The 16,643-nt window shown below is 39.0% G+C and overlaps 1 protein-coding gene across 1 annotated transcript; it reads right to left on the bottom strand.

Moving 5' to 3' along the window:
• Positions 1-8,045: 8,045 nt before the first annotated feature.
• LOC5572919 lies at positions 8,046-10,273 on the bottom strand. Its single transcript, XM_001654204.2, has 2 exons — positions 9,701-10,273; positions 8,046-9,611 (listed from the first exon to the last, which is right to left on the bottom strand). The coding sequence occupies exons 1-2, from the start codon at positions 10,113-10,115 to the stop codon at positions 8,104-8,106; spliced, it is 1,923 nt and encodes a 640-aa protein (XP_001654254.1). The 5' UTR covers positions 10,116-10,273; the 3' UTR covers positions 8,046-8,103.
• Positions 10,274-16,643: the final 6,370 nt, after the last annotated feature.

The raw sequence follows: 16,643 nt of genomic DNA, 5'->3' as shown, positions 1-16,643 counted from the left end.
AAAAATCATATGCACTGAAATGTGGGCGGACACTATGTCCCCTATGCTCGGACACTATGATTTGCACACTCAAAGTTTACACCAAACCCACATAAAAAAATAAATAAATATGCCTTGTGGGTTCAATCTTTGCATGATGTACAGCGTATGAAGCATATTAGCGAGATCATAAACTCCATCTTGGTCAGCGCCATACATCGATTCGCCATATCAGTCGTATGTTGCGCTAGCCATTGCTCGTATTTAGGTGAGAATGTCTTTGGGAATCCAACCCGCTTGTAGTTCTTGACAATTTCTTTGTCAGCTCGAAGTTTTTTTATGTGGTCTTGAAGAGTGCTCTTCGGTACAGTCAACTCTCCCTTATTCGATACTTTGTATTTCAATATCGGATTAGAGAATCATAGTAAAATTTGGTTTTCATGACTACCTCGATGGTCCCTTGAATTGCATTTCCACTGGTTTAGTGCTCTGTAACTCGATATCTCCCTAGCTCGATGGTCCCTTCATTATCTAGTGATCCTTTATAGAGAGATAAGCGGAAGTAAAATGGAATGATTTGGCAACAGACCAGCAGTGCTGATTTTGCTCGGCGTCGAGAATAATATTGTAACACGGACATGACTTCCTCATTGCTAAAAGGTGTATTTTGTTTCGTTATAGATCTTTGATCTACATATCCAAACTAATAAACAGTCGAAAAAATCAACAACTAAAAATCGCATTGAGAAAAAATCAAAAAAGAAAAATATTTCATTTTTTTGCTCCATGCAAAATTACTTTTACCGAAATAATTTCAAGCGCATTACATTACTCCTCAAGAAAAGTTCAAAACAAACATAACGCATGTTCGTTTGGCTCATACTTTGACAACTCTCGCTGCTCGATTGGCTCACACTTTGACAGAAATGTCAGCTTCCGCGAATCTCTCTTATAAAGGATTACTATGTCGCACCTACTGAAAAATTGTCACAAATATCAGCAACATCAAAATCATCCGACGAGTTTGTAGTGGTTATGGTTAGAATGCTCAGCGAAATTGCCATTATCGGCAATGTGTGTAGAAGCTAAATATTTGTTGTGCTACTTGAGTACCCCTGACTGAAACAAAGTGTTAGTTGTACTAAACCAATTTAGACCCGACGGGCGAAAGTTCGTGTTGTGATCGCTAACGCAACGTGAAGATTGCACTTCGTCTCACGTTCGTAAGTGTGGCGATTGTCATGCGATCGAACCGAGATGAAATTGGCTCAGCAGAAACGGTAGTGGGCTTCCGTGGAATCGTCAGCCATTCTGCACACCAAATTTTTATTGCTGTAAATCAGCAAATTTTTGCTGATTTTTTTTTTGTGCTGTAAATTCAGCAATCGATCCAGCAAAATAAAATTTGCTGAACTGATCAGCAATGCAAATTCTCATCCAAATGACAGCTGGGTTACTGACCATTCAGCAAAGCGAATTTTAGTTTGCTGATTAATCAGCACTAGGTTATTTGTTATTCCCGTGGGATTTCTTCCAATTTCAGATCGCTGATTTCCAGCACCCGGTAGGTGAAAAATTTTAGGTAATATTTGTAAAAGTTGTCATGGAATACAATATAAGATGCGAATGCGTTGTATGTCATTAACATTTATTTAAAAATAAATGCAATTTTCTGCGCTCTGGAGGGAAATGGACACCGTCTACCGTAACGGTAATGGTGCCACCTAGAAATAAACATTTAGATATTTCTCGAAAACTTATTCTAACAGACTCAAGTCAAAAAAGTATACAAACTTAATTTATCGATTCTACGTGTTTCGCAGACGAAATTCTACACGTTGCGCTCTGAACCAACTCGATTTTTCACTTTTAAAACGTTTAATTTCCGGATTTACAAAACGACGAAAGTAAGATTCTCAACTTTCGCAACCTAACCACTACTTTCGCCGCCCCGCTGTATGGAGAGACAAAGTGACTTAACCACGAATCAAAACAAAACACTACTTGAGCCGATTTTACACTGGTAGAAAAACGTCGAAAGTAACTGAATAAATCGGCTTATCATTTTGTAATATTTTTTTTATGGGAAATAACAGGAACTCCCTAGTTTTTGAACGCGAGCTTAATGTATGCAAAATTTAAGCGATGTACACGGCGAAAAAAAATTAAAAAGTTGATTAATTTTAAAACAGTTTTAAAAGACAGGTTGTGATTCTTCTGAATTAATTTTCTCAAAACCATATGAAAGTTACTTACGTCGATTTGAAAAAGTAATCGAGATTTATTAAACCATCAATATCATAGTGAGTGTTTAGTACTTACCAAATACGATATTACGAAAAATATACATAAATATATGAATGTTCGGGTATACATTTTTTTAACTCCATGCTAATATTGTGAGTGAAACGAGTGGGAGAATTATTTTCTTTTTTTTTTAATTTTCGGGTGACAGATAAAACAGTTTGCTGATACGAGTTCAGCAATAACGTTTGCTGGTTTACAGCAAAATTTCAAATGGATTGCTGGTTATCAATCATGTGTCATATAAATTACTGAATGTCAGCAAAACTGATGGTGATGACAAGTATCCAGCAAGTTAGAATGCTGAATTCCAGCAAACAATTTCAGAAATGCTGTATATCAGTAAAATAGTGTATTGCTGGATTGGTTTCAGCAAACGAAATTGCTGGAAGATTGATCGAAAATTTGGTGTGTGGTAACTATCGTACACTGATAAAAATCTCCATATCGTCGTTATTTGTTTCACACATAGATATTTGCAATTTGTATCGGTACATGGTAATTATGTGTGAGATACATAATCAAGGTTCATTTCATAATATATTTGAATTATGTGTGCGTACACATGTTTATTATCAAACACATCCATTAATTCTATAGGGTTGATCAATGAATAACATGGTTGATTTTTATTCAATATTAGTAACAAATATGTATGATGAAACAATGATAATTTATTCACTTTCTTTATCCCTAGCCAAATTATAATAATTTTTATTGCCACACAATGTTTCACGCCAATACAGAACTTTTCAGAATGACGAATGTCCTCCCCTGAAGGGGTAGCGGTTCCCCTCGTGGGTGCGAGTGCGACTTGGTTCCAGCCATCTGATGCCATCCGAAGCAGATTCTCTCGCAAATTGTTTGATTGCCGGCTGCTGAAAAGCTTTTTAGCCCTTTCGCATTCAATCTTCTAGTTGCTGAAATGAAACATCAATTAATTAGTTGTATTAATGTTTAATTAATATTGAAAAGACTTACCAAACTACATGCAATTGCGTGCTCGATGATTTTCAACCTGGTTCCAGAAAATGGTTGACTTCTTTTGTTGATGTTCACGAGTTCATTTTCCATATACGCGTTATGTGTGAAACTATATAGATTTTTGCTATATGGTTTCACACATATTTTTGATTCACAGTAACAGGGTTCATTCATTCTCATTTAAATGAAATCAATGTGTGAGATGGATTCTAATATTAATGTGTCGATACACATAAAGAAAATTATCACAATTTTTGCAGTGTAGTAGCGATCAGATGTGAATGTATTTCTACCATCTTTTGTTCACTGCAGAGTTGTTTGATCAAGATGACTTCTCACCGATAAACAACGATCAGCAAAAATCTCCATCTCCCGTTCGTGAAGAAGTGGAGCAACAGAACAACGACGACGACTGGACTGATGATGACAATGCATCAAACTCTTCCACTGAGCTACAAACAAGCGACGGCGATCGAGGCGGATTAACGGGATTAACCAAAAGAGTGGAATAAAAAATACTTGCTCGGATCAGTGTTCCCCAAACATGGATCGCACGGAAATTGATGTATCAACAAATGATACAAAATGTTTATCGAAAAATAAAATTGTAGAGGGAGGCAAATTGTCCATGTATAATAGAAAATGAATATCGGCTCTGTAAAGCTTGATACGGCGTGTGAGCCTTTAAATAAACGATTTGGTAAAAAAAGAAAATAATTAAAAGTGCTTTAGGAAACAAAACTTTTTTACGGGGTGGGTTGACAGCAGGAATAGGATAAGTCCACTGAAGGTAGATAGACCCATCGGCTAATAGAGCTTAGTGACATTTGAACTCACGAACATTCGCATACGCTCGTCATACACAGTTTGTTTTTGTTTTCCTCAACGAAACTTGCACACACTTTCCAGACTAATCAAAATGCATATGAAAATACTACCCAATTTGAAATATCTACACCCAGATTCTGGGTGTTTTTCGAGAAAGAGTGCATATTGTTTTCCTCTAAGTTTCACAAATACTTCTACACTAGGGCACTTATACAATTGAGCGTGATAACCACTATACCAAATGTGTCCGAGTGGTATAAGGTACCGTGGGGCAAGGCGGTAAATGGGGTAAGTGAAAATAATTGGTATATTTTATTGAATATGTGAATAAACGTTGTAAATTCATGCGTAAACCTTTGAGGCCATTCAGAACATTACGATAGGTACGAGATTCCTGAGATTTTCCAGCCATTATTGCATAATAGAGCCAGACACAACAGACAACAGACGTATCACTCTAATTATTTTCATCGCACACCGGAATAGCGCCCAATCCTAATATTTAGTAGTTGCCCGACAGGCCACTCGTGACGCTCGCATCGTTTTTGTTCGAGCTTGACGTTTGTTCACTACCGCCATCTAGTCAACCGCGCCAGATGAAGTATGTTTAGCATTGGGCGTAAATGTTCACGGGATCATGGTTTAAATTGATAATTGTTCTAGCAGTTTCGTCTGTTTGTCTGTGATAGAGCAAAAGATTGTTAACCTGTCAACTATCACTCCGTAACAAGTTGGCGGCGTGCAATCTTATTTTAATATTTCCAGTGGAAAAAAGTTGCGAAAATAATTTTCTGCACCACTTCTAAGTTTAGTTCCTCTCTGACAGTTTAAAACTGCAATAAAAAAAATTAGAATTAATTCGACGTAGACCTAAATCTGCGCTAAAACTAACTAAGTTGAAATACCTTTAGCTTTCTGATCACGTGGTGTGAAGTAAAGTGAAAAGTTTTTCATTAGAGATTGAATTGGTGTTTTCTCTTAGGTAGCTATAAGTAAACATGGTTCGCAACTATCATAGAAGAACAGAACGTGCTGATAATTCAAGAAACACTGTGACTATACTCAAAGCGCTAAACGCTATTAGAAATCATGGAACTTCTTTAAAAGAGGTTGTCAAATATTACGATAATTATATATCTACTTCGGACAGCCGACTAAAAGGAAGACGTTGATTGAAAAGTTCCAATATAAGAGAACGCACGGAAATCTCGAGGTCTGTCCATGTAAAGCTACAGTCGCCTCTCCACATCTCGATATCGAAGGGACCATCGAGATAGGGAGAGATCGAGACAAAGAAACAATTTTTGATGAATACTAGATTGAAAAACACTCCGTTGCCAAGAAAGTAATACACAAACAAACGTCATTTTGCGCTCCTAATTTGTTTTGAATCCCAAAACTTTGGTCTAGTAACCTTAGATAATGGTCATATCGACATACGGAAAGAAAATTGAGAACGAAAGAGCAACAGAAACACATCGAGAAATGGAGATATCGAAATAAGGAGGATATCGAGATATGGAGAGTAAAAATGTATGCAGACTGAAGGGACTTATGAAACCATCGACATAAGGAGAGATATCGAGATGTAGAACATCGAGATGTGGAGAGTCGACTGTAGTTCAAAACATAAAAATGGGATATAGATCTTTCTACATAAACATATACTAAATAATTTATCAAAGGATTCCGTTTGATTTCTCCAAAAGAGTTATCCGACGTCATATCCGACTTTTTTAAATACAAATAACGAGCGGTGGAAATTCTACAGAGCAGAAATGCAATTGCTGTTCCATAATGTAAGAAATAACATTGGAAATGTAGCAGTTATAATGTTGTCGAATCATTTTAACAAACATAACTCAACAGAAGAAAATTCAAGTGACAAGAATAAAATTTTGTTTGTTTGCATGTTACTTATGTCATTGTTCATTGGGACGCCTTAACCTTCCAGTCGTCACGCGGTTTGCCTCCGTCACAACCACCACGCTGCTGTTGTGTACAAAAAGCGAGGTTTTTTTTCGACAGTGTTGTACAAAATACAACAGCGCGACGACTGAAGTGTTAACAAATGTTGAGCTTGAGCTTGAGCTTGATTGGCCGCCCGTGGATGCACTCCAGTATCGCCAGATCAGCTGCACTTACACAAGGAACCAACCGAATGACTGCTTGGGACTAACAGGCATCATCAGTGTATAAGTGCTGGTGATCTTCTATTTTTAGGCAACAATGGCACCTGCCACGTCAGAATGCAGACCAATGAGGGGAAGGGGGAGGAATTGATGCATTGAACTGGCTCCCACGTAGACCGTATATTCCACTGCATCCACGCCAGTTCATGCGGGAGTGTATGGATGGGGGGAAAGGCATGGCAGAGAGGTTTGCTTTTGTGGTTAGCAGACTGCCTATGTATCAGGCGTGCGCGTGGAAGTAGGAAGCGTTAGGGAAACGATTTCTTGTCCGTCTCTGGTTCTAGCGTTTGCTATGAACGAATAGTTTGAGTGTGGTATATTTAGAATGGAAGATAGAAGCAAGTGAGAGATATACAACTACATAGTACGAGGAAAGGGACGGGCCTGGGATTGAACCCATGACCTTCTGCATATGAAGCAGAAGCGGTAGCCATCAGACCACCAACCCCGTCCCGACTGAAGTGTTAACAAATGTTAAAGGTAATCGAAATCGTGAATATAACTGTTAGTTTTTGAATTTATTGTTCAAAACGATAAACTTTTCACTTGCCCCACTTGTGGGACAAATGAAAAAAGGAAACATTTTTCAAAAACTTTTTCTGTAGTTTTTTCTTCAATTTTACATAAAAATCAATTTCAGCATACTGCTTATATTTGGTGGGAATCAAGCAAAAAATATACACGACCTCATGTGTTTTAATTTAAAGTCTCTATAATTTGAAGAATATATTCGTTACCCACTTGCCTCACATGGTTGCATGACACACACAAACCATGGCTTCTATGTTTTACTGCATATTTCCAGTGATACCTGTGGAGCAGCTCAATCATTATAGATTATAGCCAAAGATTTTATAATCATAAAAAAATTCAATAATTAATTACTGAGGCATCAGATTTAAAAACGGTATTTAGCAAAGTTGTAGCTGATGAATGTATCTATCAGTATCAGCATAGCTCTAACTCTTGAAGGCACATGGGCAAACACTATGACCGATTGAATGAATTGCTTGCTTTTCCCATAGTAATTCAAATACAAACTTTGAAGGGCTTGTGCAGTCTCAGTTTTTATCCATTTGAGCTCAAATTTTGGGAGGACACTCACAATTTGACCTAGAATCGAATGATCGGTGTGAAGTAAAAACGATTTTTTGAACCTTCATAACCTTCTTCTTCTTCTTTCTGGCGTTACGTCCCAACTGGGACAAAGCCTGCTTCTCAGCTTAGTGTTCTTATGAGCATTTCCACAGTTATTAACTGAGAGCTTTCTATGCCAATTGACCATTTTTGCATGTGTATATCGTGTGGCAGGTACGAAGATGCCCTGGGAAGTCGAGAAAATTTCCACCCCGAAAAGATACTCGTCCGGTGGGATTTGAACCCACGACCCTCAGCTTGGTCTTGCTGAATAGCTGCGCGTTTACCGCTACGGCTATCTGGGCCCCTTCATAACCTACACATAATGAATGGGCTTTTTTGATGGCATTTAGAAGTGTCGCCATCTAAAGCTAGAATTTTAATAATGGATGTCCATTTTGAAGATTTATCAAACCATGCTTTAACTTTTACGACCATCTTCACATCTAGTCGCTGATTTTTTTAAGACATGGAGCTACCTTAACTTCTTTTTGTATGATCCTCTTCTACAACGGTCGTCAAAAAGTGGGAGTGTACGACATCAGTTAAGCGACTCAAGACGATGCATATCATGTGTACCAAACTTGATAATGGCTGTGATAAGCAAGAAATAGTCATCTCTTTCGGAAACGCATTTTACATTCACTAGCATACTAAAACTATACATACATACTTGATTTCAATAGCTCCCACTTGAGGCGAGTGCTTTCTTCCTGCGTTCTTTAGCTTCTTCCCATTCCTTGAGGAACAGATCGTACTGCCGTTTACTTCGACATACAATGATCAACGATCGAGGTCGGCACCCAATCTGCTTCAATTGTTCCATACGCTTTTTGGTCGTTTGAAGACTGTGCATCAAGATTCTCGGATTGAGTGCAATATCGTGCGGGGTGTAGTCCAATTCTTCCAAGAGGTAATCGATAACTTTTTTTACCTTGGTTACACGAACATTCCGCACTGACGGAGTTTTCAGAAAAATGGCATTGGTAACGTCCCGATTGAAACCCAATCGTTTGCCGAAATATTCGACAATGGTTTCGTTTTCACCCAGCAACTCTCCGTTCTCCTTGGTTAGCTGCAGAGACTTCTCTAAGACAGTGTCGGGACATCGCACCATCCAAGGCATTAGCTTCTTGCCACGAACCTTTTTCGCTCGGGCTATCCTTTCCGCGACAACTGTCGGAGAATACTTAAATGCCCACAGATCGGCTAGGACATCTTCGCTGTCCATGTTTTCAACAAAATGATCCAGATTCTCCATGAAGCTTTCCTTCGGAATGCGGAACATAAACGTTCTACGGGCAAACTGTTTGGCTACATCGGCCGGGGGGATTTTGGTCTTATCTGCGAAATGATAAATTCGATTGCTGTTATTTGGAAGGCTTTCGCTGTTCATCGAGTTCACGATTTTTATCACTTGGTAAGGTTTGAGCGTGCAGAGTGGAATCATATCGTTCATATCTCTCAATCCTGTTAGTTCTGTAAGTTTCAATATTTTCGTTGCCAGTTCTTCCTTCTTCGCCATCAGCACTGTGGGGTTTCGCAAAATAGTTTCTTTTGTTATCTGTTTTTCCAGCAGCTGTTCAACATTATCCAACAATGAAACCGCCCCCTTGCAAGCATCGTAGCAGATTTTTGCCTCTTCTTCGCTACACTCGAGCAAACATTCCACCCTTTTAAGAACATGGTTCTCAAACCACATTTCAGTTATCGGATCTTTGAAGGACGGGTTAGCACCTTTCTCGATCACCTTTTCGAATGATTTTTCCAGTGCCAAATTGGGTACCCTCACCATCCAGGGTTTAATTTTTTGAAGCGGTGAATTCTTCAACATTTGCAGTCTTTCGACAATTGAAGAGCTGGCATATGCTAGAACTGATAAATGTTTCACTATATCCGAAGGTTCAAGATGCTGCAGGCAGTAGTCGAGGTTTGATTTGAACTTGTCCAACGCAATCCTATAGACCCGAATACTGGTGGCAAAGTAGCGGCTTATCGTTTCAAAATCCACTCCCGTTTTTGCATTTAAATAGTAAATTCTATTCCCATGCTCGATGGTTTCATTTTGAGAAATTTCAATAACCCTTTCGAGTACATCCATGGGAATGCTCAAGAACGGGACCACGTGATTTATGTCTTGCAAATCCTTGAAATTCATCAAGCAATCCAGCTTATTTCCCAATTCATCTGAAAGGATAAAGTAGTATTAGTAAAAATGATATTTTCTTTTTGATTAGGACGATATCAATTTTGTTTAATTCTTTCACATTACATACCATAGTTGATCGAAAGTATCTTCGGATGATTAAGTATAGATTTCTCGCTGACCCCTCGTTCCAACAGAAGCCGGATGTTATCCGTAATTAGTTTGGGAGGAACAGTTTTCAGCGTTTTCTTGTTCACCTTGTAAACCCGCTCCAAGTCCTCCGGGTTGCAATGAAGTAGGTCATTCATGCGATCTAAAAGCTCCTCCTTCTTCCACAGAGTAGTTGCCCTTTGTACCTTTATCGGGTCCGTAATAGTTTCGACTCCTATCGGGAGATCATCTTCGCGGTTGCAAAGGCCAGCAGATTGGGTATGGACGAATCTCACCATCCGATGATGACGCAAGCCGCATGATCCGGCTCGGATTAACCGGGACTCCGACAGTATTTGGAAGCAACGTGTGTGAAACGATGGAAACTTCAACATTTTGATGAATTGTAATACTTTAAATTAGTTTATCATTCCCACTCGAGGTAAAATAATAATATCTATTTCAATTTAACACAATATTAACCGATAATTCCAATGTGGGTAATGAAAACCCGTGCCGATACGAGAAAACCGAAAACAACACTGAAAGAACGAAAACGTCAAACCGGGATGATAATAAACCCTTCAGAATCGTATCGTGGTCTCCGCGGGTGTGCACTTAGGGGTGGCCAAAATCACAATTAATATATTATATCGATTAAATGAAGAATTGGGTCGTAATTGAAATAAATAGGCCTATTCATGAAACGTTTCGAATCAGCTGATTTTGAAGCACTTTGGCAGTTCTTCTATGGAAATGACAGATTTTTTTGGTAGTTATATGGTGTATGTATAATATATATCCTAGAATCTGCTTTTTGAACCAGTATGTTTTGGCCGGTACTCCAGATTTTTACTTGGTCCATTTTGATTGAAAGCATGTTTCAATATTTCTGATTTTCAATGCCCTGACCCAACAAAACTCTAGTTTCACGCTATAGTCCATTTTACGAGACGTTTTTGAACAGCTGAACGGTTGTTTTATGAATGAAATTTTGACAGGAGCCGGTGTCGTAACGTGTGAAAGTAACAGCACTATCATCAGTGTTGCAGTTTCGTAAAATGGACTATTCGAATGTACGGTGCTACCATCTTGGAAAAGTTTGCTCGATGTGTGAAGCGTCGAAAATTTTACCTGGCAAGGTAAAGGAAGCGAAATTTCAAATGCTCATAAAAAATTAACTTCAATAGTTATTTAAAATGTTTTCAGCACTTTTCAGTATATGTTGATACTTATGAATTTTTTCAGTGTTTTGATGGGCTACATTATAGCCATATAATTTTGAGTTTTATATTTTTTCTCAATATGCTGTTGATTCTATAGTTGATCAACAGTCTAACCTAGTGATCCTCTATAGAGAGATAAGCGGAAGTAAAATTGAATGATTTGGCAACAGACCAGCAGTGCTGATTTTGCTCGGCGTCGAGAATAATATTGTAACACGGACATGACTTCCTCATTGCTGTGTGTATTTTGTTTCGTTATAGATCTTTGAGCTACATATTCAAACTAAAAACTAGTCAAAAAAATCAACAACTAAAAATCGCATTGACAAAAATTTAAAAAAGAAAAATATTTCATTTTTTTTGCTTCATACAAAATTAATTTTACCGAAATAATTTCAAGCGGATTACATTACTCCTCAAGAAAAGTTTAAAACAAACATAACGCATGTTCGTTTGGCTCACACTTTGACAGCTCTTGCTGCTCGATTGGCTCACACTTTGACAGAAATGTCAGCTTCCGCGAATCTCTCTTATAAAGGATTACTAGTCTAACCCCGTACACTTAACAGAATTTAATTAAAAAGTGTTTTGAATTTTTTAGAAGCATTTGAAAACTGAATTCCTATGCTTTGCCATGTAAAATAATCGGAGCTTTACGCATTAGGGTCAACTATGGTAATTACCTTCGTAGACGCGAATCGTGTTGTCACTGATTTCGCAATTAAAGATATGGATTCTTGAAGATCGTAGATGTCGAAGGATGTTGGTAATATGAACCCAGTTTGATCATATGACTGTTTTTTTTTCCAAGATATTGTTCGGTCAGAACTAACCAAATCACTGAACGCTGCTCATAGGTTCATCAGAGTGGACCAAGTATCCTTAGTCCATCAAAAATCGTTCAATTAGAAGTTTGATTTGTTTTTTATGTATAAGGCCCCAAGCACAATGGAACGGCAACACGGTACAACGGCAAAACGGCATGTCCATCTTAATCTACACTTTACTTATCAATCCAGTGTTGACTAAATCCTTTTCAACATTGACTTGACAAGTAGAGTGTAGCTCAAGATGGGCTTGCCGTTTTACCGTTGTACCGCGCTGCCGCTCACATTGTACTTGGGGCTTAGGGCTCATTCATTTATTTCATAACGCTGAAATTGGCCATTTTGGACAACCACCCACCCACCCCCTTGTTACGCTTTTTGTATGAATCTTATTACATTTTTGTATGGGCCGTAACATCGCTAGGACACCCACCCACCCCCTCTAGCGTTATGAAATTTGTGAATGGGTCCTTAATACTTCACATTATTGTTTGAAAGTAACAAAAAGATGGAGATATTGAATCAAAATATGCACGAGAAACAACGGGATTTGTACTATGTATGTCTATTTCAGTTTTATCTTCGACAGTTATATCACAGACAAACAGACGTAATACTTAGAGCAAATTGCGATAAAAATCATAGTCGCGAAAACATGTACGACCAATGCTAAAATCGGTTTGTTGGGCCGATGGGCCAACAGATGGCGGTAATGTGTTTTTTTTTTCATTTTCTGAATGTACGTAAAAAACTGAGCCAGAATCTTAAATTTCATAATTTTTCATGCCCTGGAACTATTTTTAAAACACATTTGAATTTAGTATGGAAATCGCGCTTGAATCACCACTCGGCAAATTTTACTTCAGGACTAATGGATCATTAAAATAATCAAAACTGCCGCTATGGAAAGCATAGATAGCGCCACCGTAGCCTTGTGTGTTTGACAGAACAGCAATGCTGTCACAATGTTAAATCCCATATACAGTGGCGCCTTTGTTTTGATGCGGTGAGCACTGACAAAAACTATCTTCAATGGTCCATTGTCATCAGAGAATTTGTTTATTATAGAGAAGCGAGAATCCTGAAACCAATGGTTCCAATTGAACCGTCAAACGTGGTTCCAATCGAGCAAATTCAATGAGACTCAAAAAGAAGTTACACAAAAGAGAGGATGGATGTGTGTTAGTGAAAGCGATACGTAAGTGACGTCATTGATAAGCTTGGTTTCTTACGGCGACTGACAGGATGACACGCACACTAAAATATTGTTTGAATGACCTCAATTATCGATAGTCATTGTAAATGTTGTTTATAAACAAAGTCAAAATCGTCTCCGCGTTTCTCTACTATAATCATATTCTCTGGTTGTCATTATGTAAATTGAATTGTCATTGAGTCGACGGAATGAAATCTTTTTCAATCGTTTAAATACTATATCAAAATTAAGATAGCGCATAATAAAATCGAGTTACACTTAGAATAAATGTGCTCTTTCGATCAAGCTACAAAAAACTGGGAATTTTTCATCACTTAACAACCCAATTAAGCGAGACAATCTTTTTATTAGCTGACACCCTTATCATAGGAAACGCGTAGGATTTAATCGATTTAACAATTTTGTCGTTGCGCTGTTGTATTTTGTACAACAGTGGTAAAAATTGTTGAAAGGCTAGTCCGCTATGACCACGCGAGGCTAGCCCGTCCACATCTGATTGCAAATCATAAAGAAATACAATACAGTGGATGTCTCCTTCAACTGGGCAGCTAACTGACTGATACCTCAATCAGCAGCTGCAACTCTCTTTATTCAAATTTACAATTCATTATCCTACATAAACATCATACCTCTCTCAACGAATCTTCCACACTTTTACCACAGACAAACAGACGTCACACTCTCATCATTGTGCATCGACCACCTTTTTAACGGTCGATTCAAAAATATGTTAGGTGGCCAATCCGCCACCCGCAGCGCTCGCATCGTTTTTGTTCGTGTTTGACGTTTACACACTACCGCCATCTGTTGGCCCGTCGGCCTAAGAGCAGCCGTAACGGTGCGCGACTAAACTAAATTACATAGCGCAGTATCATTACGCTGATCCGTACCGGGCGCTGCTAACCGGGGTAGCAAAATGACAGCGCTGCCTTCGGAAAGCATCGGGTGAGCAAATTTAGCAGCGCGATAGTTGCGCTGCTATTCGATTTGAATTCAAGCATACGGTGTGGGATATGAAATTCTGGTTGAAGTTTTGGAAATCTGATGCATGATGCGCATGAAGTAGAAATTTCAAAATTTTGGGAATTCGGGTAAACCTTCAAAATTTTGATAAGAATACTACACGCAAAAAAATTGTGCGGTAAAAACTACCATTTTAGGGGGTTAACTTAAGCGTTCGCACCGGCAATTTTCAGCAGACCAGAAATGCGCTTGATTTTACCATGTCTGTAGTCGAAATCAGATTGTTGTAAATTATTTCTGTCAAACGTACCAGTAATGTGGTGGGGTGTACCGTAAACATAGTAAATTGGTCTGAAATTCCATGGTAGTTTCAAGAATGGGCGTAGTCAGCTAAAATAGTAATTTTAACCGCGGAATTTTTTTCCGTGTAGGAATCTGATGCAGTTATTGGAAATCCGATAGAAGTTTATGAAATATTCGAAAATCCTCGTAAGAATTTATCGATTTCGGAGTATTATGGGATTTTGGGATTCCGACTGGAATCCTTAGAATTCCGACTGGAATCCACGGGATTCCGCCTGGAATCCTCGGGATTTCGACTGGACTCCTCGGGATTTCGGCTGGAATCCTCGGGATTCTGACTGGAATGGAAAGAGATTTTGATAAAAATACCGACTGGAATCCTTGGGATTCCGACTGGAATTTTTGGGATTCCGACTAGAATCCTTGGGATTCCGACTGGAATCCTCCGAATTCCGACTGGAATCCTTGGAATTCCGACTGGAATCCTTAGAATTCCGACTAGAAACCTCCGAATTCCGACTGGAATTCTTGGGATTCCGACTAGAATCCTTGGGATTCCGACTGGAATCCTCCGAATTCCGACTGGAATCCTTATAATTCCGACTAGAAACCTCCGAATTCCGACTAGAATCCTTGGGATTCCGACTGGAATCCTTGGAAGTCCGACTGGAATCCTCGGGATTCCGGCTGGAATCCTTGGGATATCGTCTGGAATCCTTGGGATTTCGGCTGGAATCCTCGGGATTCTGACTGGAATTGGAAAGAGATTTTGATAAGAATACCGTCTGGAATCCTTCGAATTTCGACTGGAATCCTCCGAATTCCGACTGGAATCCTTGGGAATCCGACTGGAATCCTCGGGATTCCGGCTGGAATCCTTGGGATATCGTCTGGAATCCTCGGGATTTCGGCTGGAATCTTAGGGATTCCGGCTGGAATCCTCGGGATTCAGATTAGAGTCCTCGGGATTCTGACTGGAATTCCAGTCGGAATCCCAAGGATTCCAGTCAGATTCATAATAATTACGGTCAAATTTGCAATATTTCTTGTAGGATTTACAAGGATTCCGGTAGAATTGGCAAGGGTTCCAATCAAATTAGCATCCAGTTGGATTCATAAACAATCTCAAAAATTTCCGATGGAATTCTAATAATTCCGCACCAGAATATAATAGATATTCCAGCAGAGTTACAAAAATTCCCAACCTGAATTGATCACCATTATTTTCACAACTCATATGTTAACAATAGAGGTAATAAACTATAGAGGAAGAATGTCGCTGGCGTCGCTGCAGGAACATCTTTTGCTGGCGGAGATAGGCGGGGCTGTAAATGTCAACGCGAAAAAGTATGCAGTTTGACACTTATATACCCGACATGTTTCTGAGCGAGAACAAAGGGAACAGCAGCGACATTCGTCCTCTATAGTTTTCTATCTCTATTATGTTAACCCAAAAAGCAACGGACCGGTACGGTAACGAGTTACTAAATATGGTAGCCACCGGTGTGAGAATGAGTGACTAAACTAAAATGACAACTCTGGGGGTGATCATTTTAATCACCCAAATAGTCGCCCCCGTTAAAGATGCTCTAACACACCGATTTTAGCATTGGGCGTACATGTCCTCGTGACTATGATTTTGATCGAGATTTGTTCTAAGTGTTACGTCTGTTTATCTGTGCTTTTACCTACGACGACGCATGCTTCTCAACCGACGATTCTTTTACCTGAGGTGCGACACTACTTCTATTCCAACAAAAATAACCTCGCTTATCGTACACTGAACTGAATTTTATTGTAGATACTACTGAATCCATGGTAAAATTAAGAACTGCACCAACGATTTTCAACCGACTACATTAATCTGTTAACTCTAACAAAACATAGTCAACATCACTACACAAGAAAATTTCTTCTATTGATTTAACCAGAGTTGTAGTATTTTTGACTAGAAATATTCTTGATTTGAGAAGTTCAGCACAGACAAACAGACGTCACACTCTCATCATTGTGCATCGACCACCTTTTTAACGGTCGATTCAAAAATATGTTAGGTGGCCAATCCGCCACCCGCAGCGCTCGCATCGTTTTTTGTTCGTGTTTGACGTTTACACACTACCGCCATCTGTTGGCCCGTCGGCCTAACACACCGATTTTAGCATTGGGCGTACATGTCCTCGTGACTATGATTTTGATCGAGATTTGTTCTAAGTGTTACGTCTGTTTATCTGTGGTTCAGCATCATACTTTTGACCACACTGTGTTGTACGGTGGGTGTCACGGATTGAAATACAATGCTTTGTAGTGGATGCTACTATGGACTTATCCACGGTCTTCTTTTATTGTCGATTTTCTTTTTCTTTTCCGCTCTAAATGCGGGCCGTGTTT

This window comes from Aedes aegypti, chromosome 2 (assembly GCF_002204515.2).
Source record: "Aedes aegypti strain LVP_AGWG chromosome 2, AaegL5.0 Primary Assembly, whole genome shotgun sequence".
NCBI lineage: Eukaryota > Metazoa > Arthropoda > Insecta > Diptera > Culicidae > Aedes > Aedes aegypti.
This window is presented reverse-complemented; position numbering and strand designations above follow the sequence as displayed.

What these genes read in the sequence shown, in the direction of transcription:
- LOC5572919 (XM_001654204.2), bottom strand. Translation starts at nt 10,115, where the DNA reads ATGTTGAAGTTTCCATCGTTTCACACACGTTGCTTCCAAATACTGTCG. An exon ending in GATACTTTCGATCAACTATG is followed by an intron (nt 9,612 to 9,700) that starts GTATGTAATGTG and finishes TTATCCTTTCAG; the next exon opens with ATGAATTGGGAAATAAGCTG.